We start from the raw sequence: 11938 nt of genomic DNA on the forward strand, positions 1-11938 counted from the left end.
ATGTGTTACCCTATTTTCAAATTTCGTATATGTTGAATATTATTGCTGTAACTTTTAAACTGTTTCTAAACGGTCCTAATCTCAATAAGGTATCACTGCTGCAAACGGCTCTTATTGGACAAGGTCCTACTTTTTTTTTGCCCCACGTTTTATCCCGTTGCTTGGTAACAGCAGCGCTCGAGATGCCAGACCTATACTGTATGCAGCCACGGCCTGTTAGCTTGAGACCTGAATTCCTTTGGAATTCAAACAGGACACGAGTCAGGATTTTCAGTGACTGCAATGAAAACAAAAAGCAGGAATAGACTGACAACAGCTAGTTTGAGTGCAACACTACGAGTGGCCCTTTCCAATTCCACCACGTCTGGATATTGTTTCAGAGTGGCAGTCTCAAATGTCACTAATGCGAGTAAAAATTAATCAGTTTGCCTCAGTCTGCTGAATTATAAAAAAATAAAAAGTTTGTGAAATTAATGGTAAAACTTTGCAATATGGTTGATTAGTTAACATGAACTGCACTTTCAATATTAATGCATTGAACTGACAATGAACAGCTGTATTTTTATAAACTAGCCTAGGTCTAAAATGTTGTTTATTCATTTCCAGCCTTAGGTCGTATGACTGGCATACAAAAAAAATAAAGTAGGTCACAGTAGGCAAAAGGTTGAGAAACCCTGCGCTAGACTCTAGTGGACACATTTCCCGATAGTGTCCACATAGCGTATAATGTCCCTAAACACTTTGCCCCAAGCAATAGGCATCTCGGGAGGGGGCAACGTTCCTTGAACGCGCAACTCCTACCAACTGCTGTGATAGCCGACGTATAATGTCATTCACTAGCGAGCTTATATATTACACTTTTATATACTTAAATCATAGTTTTATGGTCTTATGAATAGCTCAATCTTTCATTCTTTTAAACCATTTCGGAATTAAATTCTGCTTCCTTCCCAATCCACTGGTAACCTGGGTTACACTAGAATACTGTCAAACTTTAATCCACAGAAACAGAAAACAATTTTATAAAAAGAGCTTTATTTGACTTCTGTTCTACAGCACTCATGAACAGGGGGATGTGTATGTGGTCTCAAACTGATCATTAGTCAGTAAACAAAGGCACTTCTACAGGAAGTTCAGCCAATGACAAAAGCATACTTGTCTGATAGTAGTCATAAACTTTGATGACTGCTGGCTTGAGATTTTGCACTGCAAGAACCCGTTTCAGTTGTAGTGTGTAAGTAATAGGGAAGCCTTTGAGAACCTGCGAGAACCTGCAAGAGATGAACAGCAGCACATCCATAAAAATGGCAGCAGATATAGGTGATGTACTCACCTCTTTCAGATACACTAGGACACGATCATCTTCAGCATCAACGCGCTCCACGAGTGGGGCAAACGATTGGGGTGGAGAACCAAGCTGAGGAGAAAAGGCCAAAGGAGAAAAGGAAAATACATCTGAAGGAGCTTCCAGCATCTTAAGACTTTCTAAATAATCGTAAACATACGTACCAGTGATGTGTCAGCTGTGAAGCCTGACAGGACTTTAATGTCTACGATAACCATGTTAGTACTTGCTTTTGCACCATTGTATCTTGATGATGCAAGAATAAAGGGTTCAGTCAACATGATCCAGAAAGAAACTAGATGATTTTAACAGGCAAATTTGTTCTTACTTCACATTGAAGTTCAACAGGAGGTTGGCCCCTACCAGTCGGCAGTCTCCCTTCACCTTTGCTTCAACCGTCAGCATTTTGGAAACTGTGATAGGTGTCGGAATGTTGTAGAAACATGCAAGCTATGATTGCAAAATAAAACTGAATTAGGATGTGCACAATAGAAAACTGAAAGAGAGGGGAGAGATACAGACCTGCACAGGCACACAAGTGGATCCTGATGCTTTAACACTATATTTGCCAGGAACATTCTTTAGTGGCTTCTCCTGATACAGCAGCCTGTTGTCCTTATTCACACTGAAGCTATAAGAGTCTCCTCCTACCACCGAGGACTGTACAGTCACAGTGCTGGAGCCGTCCAACTTGAATACTTGAGCAGCATATACAGACAAAGCATGAAGAGCCACCACAGTCTCCTAAAAAAAGTAAAAATCAGATTAAAACCTCCTCCTATATGATGGCACTCATGTTGGGTAGTCAGAGGCACCTGGGTGGAGGAGAAGCCGCCATAGGGATTCTGCTGGGTCACCAGCCAGTTGACAATGCGGTTGGCGTAGCTCAGATTAGCTGTTGTGAGAGGCTGAACTGTGAGAACTGCTAGCAGAACGTAAGAGCTGATCTCCACCGCCAGAATATCACCAGATGTCGTCTGAGACCAATGGAGCTTAAAGCCTTAGGATGAGACGGTGGGGAGAAAGTTGTTGACTAAGAACCTGAACACCTTAAACAAGAGGCTGGTAAATCTTACCTTCTGAAACGGCAAGGTTGTTCAATGTGGTTAGAAGCTGCGAGCGAGAGGTGGTCTCTCCAGCTAGACTGAAGGTGTAGGCCAGCAGAGCCATGGCATAAGTGTTTCTCAGGTTCCCAACAACAGGCCTCAAGCATGACAGAGCTTTGGTTATGACGGGATCCTGAAAACAAAGCAGATATCAGAGGAAAGACAAAAGGTCGGTTGTCAAGGAAATCATACAACTACTGGAGAACTTACCTTGGCAGGGACACCTAGTTCAAGCAATGATGCAACAACGTAGGCAGTCATAGTCACATTATCATCAACTCCACCCTAAAACACAGGTATATTTAGCACAGTCTCAGCCCTCGAGTCCATTATGGAGCATTTTAAGTAATGTGACCACCTTCATTTCATAGTGGTACAGAGTTCCCTGCTGCATGAAACAGCCGTCTGAAGCCTGCTTGCTGATCAACCAGTCCTTTGCAGTCTGCAGGACATTTGGGTCAACGAAGACAAATTTGCTCGCTAGACCAAAAGACCTCAGGACAAAGGCAGTCAACCTGAACGTGGAGAAGTGGTCACAAAATAAACTTACACGATGTGCCACAAGAGATTATACGTGACCGTAGAACAACGGGAAACTCACCATGAATTGGATTCATCATAACCAAATGTGCTGAATGAACCATCAGTGTGTCTGTAGTTCAGTTGTCCTTGGTACCCTGTTCAAGACAAAATTAGACAGTCTACGGGAGGAGAATTGAAAGTTCTAGGGATTCCCAACCAAAAGAGCCATAGTCACCTCTCTGAAGGTAGCCCGTGGCAGTCTCTCGGATGGCTGTGGTGAGTTGCCCTGTGACACCCAGGTACTGCATGATATAAATAATGGGAGCAAGACCAGCCATATTCTGCTCTCCACAGCCAGATGGCATTTGCAACAACCCATCTGCATTCTTCAGTGCAAGACCAATCATGTCTCCTATTGGGGTAGAGAGATTGGGGGCAATGTCAAGAAATAATTAAAGAGAAAAAAAAAAAAAAAAAAGCACAAGTGACCAGACACTTTTACCAAGGACTGAAACAGAGCATCTGGCTGATCCCTGGATCACATTTAATGGGAACGTCAGGGTCACATCTTCAGAAAGAACATTTCCTATGGACCAAATAGAACAGATCAGCATTGGGTGCTTGGCTAATGTTTGGCTGTACTGGGAGAACGAATTGGAGAATCATTGAGTGCAAACAAACCCTTTGGACACAGTAACAAACTCTGGGTGCTTGTCCTTTCAACTCCTTCAGCCTAAAAAGCATTAGGAGCACAGTTGTTTAATAGAAAAACAAAAATAAAAATTCCACTCAAGTATCCAGAAAAAGGTGAACAGACCAGGACAAGTAGATGTTGAGTGACTACATCAATGCGTCCTCTTGTCGGGACGGTCACGACCTCAGTGCCACATCGAGTCTGGGATGGTTCAGCTGAAGCATTGACAGTTACATTGACAGTTCCTGCAGTGACAGACAGGTAGTGATTTAGGATACACTATAAATTGGATTTTAATTGCAATCTTGATCATTGTAAGGTTTATGCTTGGAGATGCAATATTTATTAATCCTGAACCCTAGTTTGACTAGTTCTCAAATGTAGAGCATTTTAGTTCATTAGATTAAATACAATTTAAAATTACTTTATAAAAACTATGAAGCTAAAATGTAAAGGTAATTCAAATTAATTGACAGTTAATTTGAAAAGTGTAACCATTATTGTGGGCTGTTTTGACTAACACCTCAAACTTCATTTGAGAGGGACAGATGGTCCAAAACTGACCAAGAACAGAAGCTGTGAAAACCCATTTAAAGGTTCTTCTCTCATTGGCACAGAGACAGGACGAATACGGATCATTCCATGGTTTCAGAGTGAAGGCTGAAGACTGAGCTGGAGTTACTTGAACCTGCCAAACAATGACAGTGAACATTAGGCAAAGGCACTGAGCTCTATACAGATCCATTATAAATAAGACAGACCATGATGCAGTTGGACAGATAGTTGAAGACCGTGGCTTTCAGCTCAAAAGACTCCCCCCGGATGATGGAGTACGGCAGGGAGAGCTCCAAGAAAAAGGGCTGGAAGACAGTCAGCAGCGCCGGAGGAGCCAGACCAAAACCTGTCGAGGACAGGCAGAACGCCTCGGTCTCCCATGTGGTGATGGTGTCAGGAACCGTTAGAGGAACTTGTGTGGATCCAGAGGCTCTGAATTAAAAATAAACAAAACTCAATATCCCTCCTCGTTTCTCCGTCCTATGACGTGGAAACCGGGCTAGCCAAGCCATTTGTATTTTGTTTTAGCGACTAAATGTGACAAATTCTACTCCCCTTCACATCTTGCCAGTTTACAGACACTACTCTGGCAAGTTACAAATTTAGTGGGGGACAGTTGCAGAATTAAAGCAAAGCACAAGAAAAACTAATACAAAAAAAGTGGTATTTGGGAGAGGTTAAAATAAACTGACTAATGTTCATGCATCCCAACATGCAAGCTAAATCCAGTGTTGAAGACTCACTCATTGACACTTTGAAGTGATGTTTAAGGGAGCACAGATATAATTTAGGGATGCCACAATTCTCAATATAATATTGAATTATTCGGTATGGCAGTCACTGTTCAATACAGGATTGTGATTTGCAGTTTTGCATTCAAGTTATTTTTATTTCTCTCTATTTGTTTATCTCTTAGTTTATTTCAGCTCCGTTTCTGCCTGTGAGTCTATGCGCTGATAGGAGCAAATATCCAATCATATGCACTAAAGTTAGGCGTTTAGCCACGCTTGAAGTGCTGGTGTCAGTTATACTCACAGAACAGTTAGTCAATCATAAGTTCATTATTTGCATGCATTTTAAAGCCTTGCCAGTTAACCACTTAAGCTCTGCAGCGCATTCTTGCAGTTTTGAGAATTAGGAATCTGAATTTAGAGCGCCCTAACCACATACGTTGGAGTAAATTGATTTAAAAAAAAAAAAAAAAAAAAAAAACTCATTTTACAGGAAAAAACTAAATTTAAACAGTGGTGGAATATTGCATACATTATATTGAATCTATTCACAATCTTATGATAAACAGATAAATAAATATTTTGATTTATTTTTAATTAATTTGTTATTTAAAAATCTATTTCTTTTGGGATCCAAGCTTTTTGGAAGTTTCTGTTGATTCTATAAATTGGCACTAAACAGGGGAAAAATTTGATCTCTCCTTGCAAATACAAGTTATTGAGATTTAGCTGACCAAAGTGTCTAATAACTCCTACTCATCTGCATTGACATAAACTGGCCACTAGGAAATCGAAAAGGCTCCACCTCTTCAACTTTGTAAAGGTAGATCTCGGGCTCTGATTGGTCTAGAATCATGAGCCACATGTCTATAAAGAGCAGAGAGTCTCAGCTTTTCTGTCGCATGCAATATGTGATGACATCAAAAAAAAAATTGACAATGGCTAACGTCGACAATCAAAACTAGCAATAAGAGTATTTGTCTGCTTCACGTTTTGATCTGGACAGCGATGACAGTGTCCTTTGGCCAAGCTTCCTCACAGACATGTAACAATAATCTCATTTTGAAGCAAACAACCTAAGGAATAAGCCGCTATAGCATTTGAGGCTAGTAGCTTTACAATGAGTTGAGTTGACTTCAGGCTGTATTGTTTTCTTCCATGTAATATAAATGCAGAATTATTGGGTTAAGAAAGCTGAGGATCTAATCTTGCAAATGATATACATGTCTAGTTTTGTGGTGCGTGAGTTACTTTTTTTTAAAGACCCAAAAAAAAAGTGGGTCCGGGGGGGGGGGTGGGGGGGGGTAGAGCTGAAGTGGTTAAGTGTTTAATTTGCATGCTTTACATGTGCTGAACACAGGCACTAAAAGCAGGATTAATGGATTTAGTCTTCCTGCGCTAATACACAAGGTTAACAAGTTGATTATGTCTAAAGAGAAAGTAAAATCTGCGTGTCCGTATGAGATGCAAGCAGGTTGTGAACAGTTGTCCTTAAGGGGACAGGTTACCTCAAATTGTTACTAAAACAAATACAAAAAAAAAAAAAAAACTCACTGCTCTTGAATTAAAAAAAACCTTAATACAGTAGCTTTTAAGCAATATATTTTATATTGAAGACTATGTAGGGTTTTAATTTTACATTTATTCAATTACATACTTAAATGCTAGTGTACCTCTGAGCTGCCATTACATTATATATTATGCAATATACTTGGAATGTGTACAAGGTTTTATAAAGTTCTAAGTTTAAGTAAGGTTAAAAGGTCCCATGGCATTGGTCCCAAAACATTTTATGTTTTAAAAACGTACTTCTATTGTTAGTATGGTTTTTACATCAAAATGGCAATTTAGAAATAAAGGCTTTTCTTCTTCATACGTATTTGCCCCTCTGGCTTGAATGCTCCATTTCAAATGGTATGTCTCCTGTGAGTCTTCATTGAAGACACCCACTGTTGTGATTGGCTAACATCTTTGCATTTGAAATAGAACTACATGTGGATGGGGCATGGTTTAGCCAGGCACAGCAGCACTCTTGGCCTAGAACGCTAGACGCACCCTAGCAGCAGTAAATCTAATCTGCCACGGGTGTCATCTAGCAACTCTCAATACACTTCTGAGCTGTAAACACCAAACTGGTCAGGCCAGTCACATTGTGTATAGAGTTGGTGGGCAGGGCTAAACATAATGACAGCCTAGTTGGGCTTGCGTGCTTCTAGCAAACACAGAAACTGGCGAACGACAGCCTTTCGAATCAGCTTTGACCGTGACTCTGGAAGACTTTGGAGTCAGGCATTTCTGAGAAAAGAACAGCACTGAAGTCATTCTTAAAGGAGGGATGCTGCATTTTGCCAACCGGATACAGCGAAAGTTTAATCTTTCAAATAGCTCTGCTTCACCTTTGTTGCTCTGGTTGGTTGTAGTGCTTTGCAATTGCATGCACGCCATGCAGAGGGAGTTAGAAAGACAACAGTTTGTCCCGCCCCTCAGATTGAGCCCTGTCAATGGGGAGTTTCCAGACCAAACAGCTTGATGTGGGTCTGCCTTGTCAGGCTAGCACTCGCTGCCAGTAGAGAAACAGAGCTGGGGAAAGATTGCTGAGAGTGTTTTATCGAGTTGTTGAGTGAGTTTGTATCGGAGGGCTCTGAATAAATACAAGTGAACTTTGTAACGTTATTTCTCACAAAATGCTTCTCACCACAGCAAACATGGCATGAATACAGTAAGAGCTTATGTTGTGCACCTTAATGGCAGTTTGAAAAATTGTGCACTGCAGATAACTGACAGAGCCAAACAGTCATAGAACACTATTGCGCTCTGTAGCCTAATTTAAACATTTGTTGTTTCATGCTACTAACAGAAATGACTTGAAGTTGATCATTTTAGTCACTGGCTTGACACACCGATTCATCAAAATGGCCAGCAGCAGGATTGTGGTAAGGGACTTTACATAGGCCAGCTGGTGAAATTAAGATGCGTCAATTTAGTCAGTTGCCATATCCACGTTTCTGGAAAGTACGTCCTGATGGTCACGTCAGAGGTGGAGCTGCTCCAACCCTCACCACCTTGCAGAGAAGCAACCATTGAACGCGCTTCATACCGTTCAGATCCAAAGTATGCTGAAATAAAGAATAGAAGTAACTGGTTTTTGCATGCACTAGTTCTGAACAGTCCATCTTGATGCATTTATAAAAACAAACCAGCAACAACTGTGAAAACCTCAAATTCACCAAGTCACAAAAATAAATAAGCATAGAAAGAATGGTAAACCTACGTCTAAAGAGGTTACGATAATATACCAGGTCTTTGTACTTCACACACTCAGGTTCTCGTACATTCAGGTTTGTTGCAAGCTTCAGGCCCACACTCTGTCAGTGACAAAAAGATGAAATTGAATACTACAGGGTCCTTATTTCAGTGACTACAGGGTCATGAATGAGTTTCTACCTGGAATTGTATATAGGCATGATCTGTGGGAACAGCTCGACTGGGTCGAAAAATAAGACACTCCTGTTCATCCTCAGTTCCGTATGGGTAATATGACTGCAAGCGCACTGGGATCATGTTGAACACCTGGGTCCACGGAACAAGTCTGTGTTACTGTCACAGGAAAACTAGTTGCACTAACATTTGGTTTGTTACAGTCACAAGCTAATAAAAGTTAAGGCTTTAAAAATATAACAACCACATTTTTTGCCCGACTAATCCAGCAACGGGAGAATCAAATCCCAAAGTTGAAACTGGATTTGAAAGCAGGTCCAACAGGAAAAATGAACAAATAGCACATGGGTACCATTTCTGCACTCAGGCGTCTTCCTGGTGCCATGAACTGGATGCTCCGATCTACAGCACTGATACCACACAGAGATCCTGCTTGAGCAGAGACAGTCAGAACATTTCTCTCAGCAGGAACGGCTGTAGCAGGAGAGAACTGTAGAGACACCTGAAACAAGGAAGAACACACTGTCGGACGTCACCATTCCCCACTCGCAGCCAAGAGATGCTACAGCACATCATACCTGGTTTTGAAAACACATTTCTGTGTCAAAAGCTGCTGTACCAACAACTACACTCCCACTGGGCAAAACACAGTAGACCAGAATCTGCACCGCTGGAGCCATATCCACACCGACAGACAGCTGGAACGACACAGAGCCGCTTGTGACGGTATTAGAAGCCCTCGCTGTGACCGTCTGAAATCCATGGAGGACAATCACTCCTCTGGACAAGACCTGAAAAAAAAAAAAAGACAGATCAGCGCATGAAATGTGCCAGGGCACAATTCGTTTTTTAAAAACCACCACAATTGCTAGTTTTAGTCACCATATAGATGATGTCCGCATTGTAGTTGCCAGTTTCACCAACAAAAGAATAATTCACAGTCACTGGGAAAGTAGCGCCACATTTGAGCGGCTGCTCAAGCGCCACTATATTCAGTTCACTGAATGTTGGGCTGTCAGGAGTTGCAGGTTGGCGAAGAACCCTCTCATCCGTACTGAAGTATGGCGATTTGTAACCATAATAACGTTCTGGAGTAGCACTTGCCTGGTGAACAAGGAGCAGCATTGAATTCTTGAGTAGTAATTAAAAAAAAAAAAAAAAAAAAAAAAAAAAATCATACCAACAGATTGAGATCAGCCTTAGGGTCAAAATTAGCAGTGTTGAGGGAGAACGTGGCCAGTCCCTTCTGGTTTGTGGTAAGATTTAGGAGCAGCTTATTAGGCCAGCTGTTACCATCCAGGAGATACACCGCTTTGTTCACAATTGGGGTCCCATTGAAAGCCGCTGCCAAGATCTTTAGGGAAAAACAAAAGGCTAGGAATGGGAACCAATGTGCATGCTTCTGTAACATGGACTTTTACTTGCCCTTCCAGTGACCGTTGATCCGGTTCTAAAAGAATCTGGGAGCTCTACAAATGTGATTTTCCCAACTTCAAATGTAATATACACAGTTGTGGATTTTGACACCATTACATCTACGGAAGTAAAAAAGGAAAAGAGTATAAACACCAAATAAGAGACATGGGTCACTGGTTAAAAATCAGCCAGTAGCTCACCAGTGCCCTCTTCAGTGATGTTGAAGTTAAAAAGAAAATTATCTTCCATTTTATCCTCAAATTTGGTGGTGAAAAACACTGATGTACTGAAGGTAAGGGAGGCACAGCCAGTGGCATTCATCTGGTTGCAGAACAAAGAGTCATTATAAAGTCAAGCAGAAGAAAAACCTTGCCCTGTATGGCAGTGGTCACACCTTTACGGTTTTATTCAGGCAGCGACGGGTCAAATCAGGAACCACAACATATGAATACGGCTCACGGCACACTTCCACTAATGCCTGACCAGGTGCAGGTTGGCCATAAGTGTATCTGGGAAAGAGTTACAAGGAATGAGATCAAGAACCAGCCACAAGACAAGAAGAGAGCTTTACTCACGTGGCACAAGCCTCAACTTTCAGTCCCACATCTGCAACGCTGTATGTCTGTGGTGCGTTTACGGTAACGTCAAACTTGGGTAAAACTAAACCAGAAACAAACTACTTAATTAGGACCTCAGGTTTGCAGTTGTACTTTTGTACTAGAACGATGACTTACCATATTTTTTCACCTCAAAACCTTGGGTGATCATTTGGTCACCAATAAAAGCCTTTAGCATGTACATCCCTATCTGAGCCTCTGGGTTTAACTCGTGAGAAAGCTGCAAGATCCATCCCGTTGAGGAAACGTTTGTCCACTGACCAATGCGGTTATTATTATTATCCTATTGGGGGGAGAGGGAGAGGCACCACAGCTTGTATAAAAAGTTCAAAAAAAAAATCTATGCAAGTACGGATGAACTTGCAAATCTAAAACCATGCAGAAATAAATCAGTTGCAGCATTCATTGAAAGACTGGCTCTGGATCACTCACCTCAACTACCACCAGACTGTACTGCAAGACAAAAACAGTAATATTAACCATTACATGCTGATGAAACATCAGGGTCACCATTTGCACATCACCTTGTACACCATTTTGAAAACCATGGATATGACAGACAGATGCACTTACCATTTGATCAAGGGGCACAAATTTGGCAGTCATGGTCACAACTCTGAAATTCACTGCAAAGGGGAAACAAACGCACAGCCATTACAAAACGCAATTGAATGTGTGGCATGTCCATTACACTACAAGTTCTAATAGTCAACCAAGGTTCATTCACAGCTCACCCATTTGTCCTGGATTGTAGATGGGTTTGTCTGTTTGGATGAAGGTCAAAGGTCGGTAAGATCTGAACATGACCTTCCGCTCTTCTGTCATTTTGAAGACCCTTCCTTGGACTTCCACCTTCAGCTTCTGCACAGATTCTCCATCCACTTGAGGAGCCTGTGGAGAAACAGGTTAACAAAAACCAGACCAAAGTGCTGCATGTGCCACACAATGAAAAACCTTGAAACTAAAACAGCGGTGAAACTCTGTTGAAGATCTCTGCTGCACAAGTTGAATTGTCATATTTTTGTCATCAAGCAGAGAAACGGTTATTGTGAGACTCTCATTGGGTTTTAAGAGACTAGCACACAATTTGACATCAGAGCTGGATTCAATCAGTGCAGGAAACGTCACCAAAAAGGCTCTGAAAACAGTCAGACATTCAGTATCTTAGATTGAAACATTCATGCAAGTGTACGAAATAAATATCTAATAATAATAATAATAAACAAAAGTATTTGGCAAACATTTTGTACTAGAGACTAAGAACAAGTTAATTTGCGAAAAAAAATTCCTTAAAGTTTGAATTTCTAAAACAAAAAAAGACATAGCTCATTCACTTTAAAGTAGGTTTACTTACGGCCCTGATCTCTGTCCTTCAACAGCAAAGATGAAAAGAGCTAAAATTAGCCCTTTCCAAACACAAAGAACATCTCTCACAGCCATTAGGAAGGATCATTCAAGACTAGAACAAAAGCAGGTGTCTCGTTCAGAAACCAACAACAATTTACTAAATTCTA

At 41.2% G+C, this 11938-nt stretch overlaps 1 protein-coding gene across 1 annotated transcript; it reads right to left on the minus strand.

Annotated features, from left to right (window-relative positions):
* Positions 1 to 1099: 1099 nt before the first annotated feature.
* LOC137049195 (alpha-2-macroglobulin-like protein 1) lies at positions 1100 to 11938 on the minus strand. Its single transcript, XM_067427640.1, has 33 exons — positions 11779 to 11938; positions 11379 to 11562; positions 11159 to 11315; positions 10998 to 11050; positions 10857 to 10877; positions 10542 to 10707; positions 10383 to 10467; positions 10202 to 10316; positions 10008 to 10128; positions 9807 to 9926; positions 9572 to 9735; positions 9274 to 9495; positions 8970 to 9182; positions 8744 to 8893; positions 8398 to 8523; positions 8225 to 8318; positions 7928 to 8069; positions 4429 to 4654; positions 4232 to 4355; positions 3791 to 3912; positions 3655 to 3706; positions 3476 to 3559; positions 3209 to 3385; positions 3053 to 3128; positions 2810 to 2966; positions 2662 to 2736; positions 2422 to 2584; positions 2161 to 2345; positions 1868 to 2089; positions 1674 to 1795; positions 1510 to 1591; positions 1334 to 1417; positions 1100 to 1261 (listed from the first exon to the last, which is right to left on the minus strand). Exons 1-33 carry the CDS (start codon positions 11862 to 11864, stop codon positions 1100 to 1102), a joined length of 4332 nt encoding a protein of 1443 aa, XP_067283741.1. The 5' UTR covers positions 11865 to 11938.

Source organism: Pseudorasbora parva, chromosome 2, assembly GCF_024679245.1.
Source record: "Pseudorasbora parva isolate DD20220531a chromosome 2, ASM2467924v1, whole genome shotgun sequence".
Taxonomy (NCBI): domain Eukaryota; kingdom Metazoa; phylum Chordata; class Actinopteri; order Cypriniformes; family Gobionidae; genus Pseudorasbora; species Pseudorasbora parva.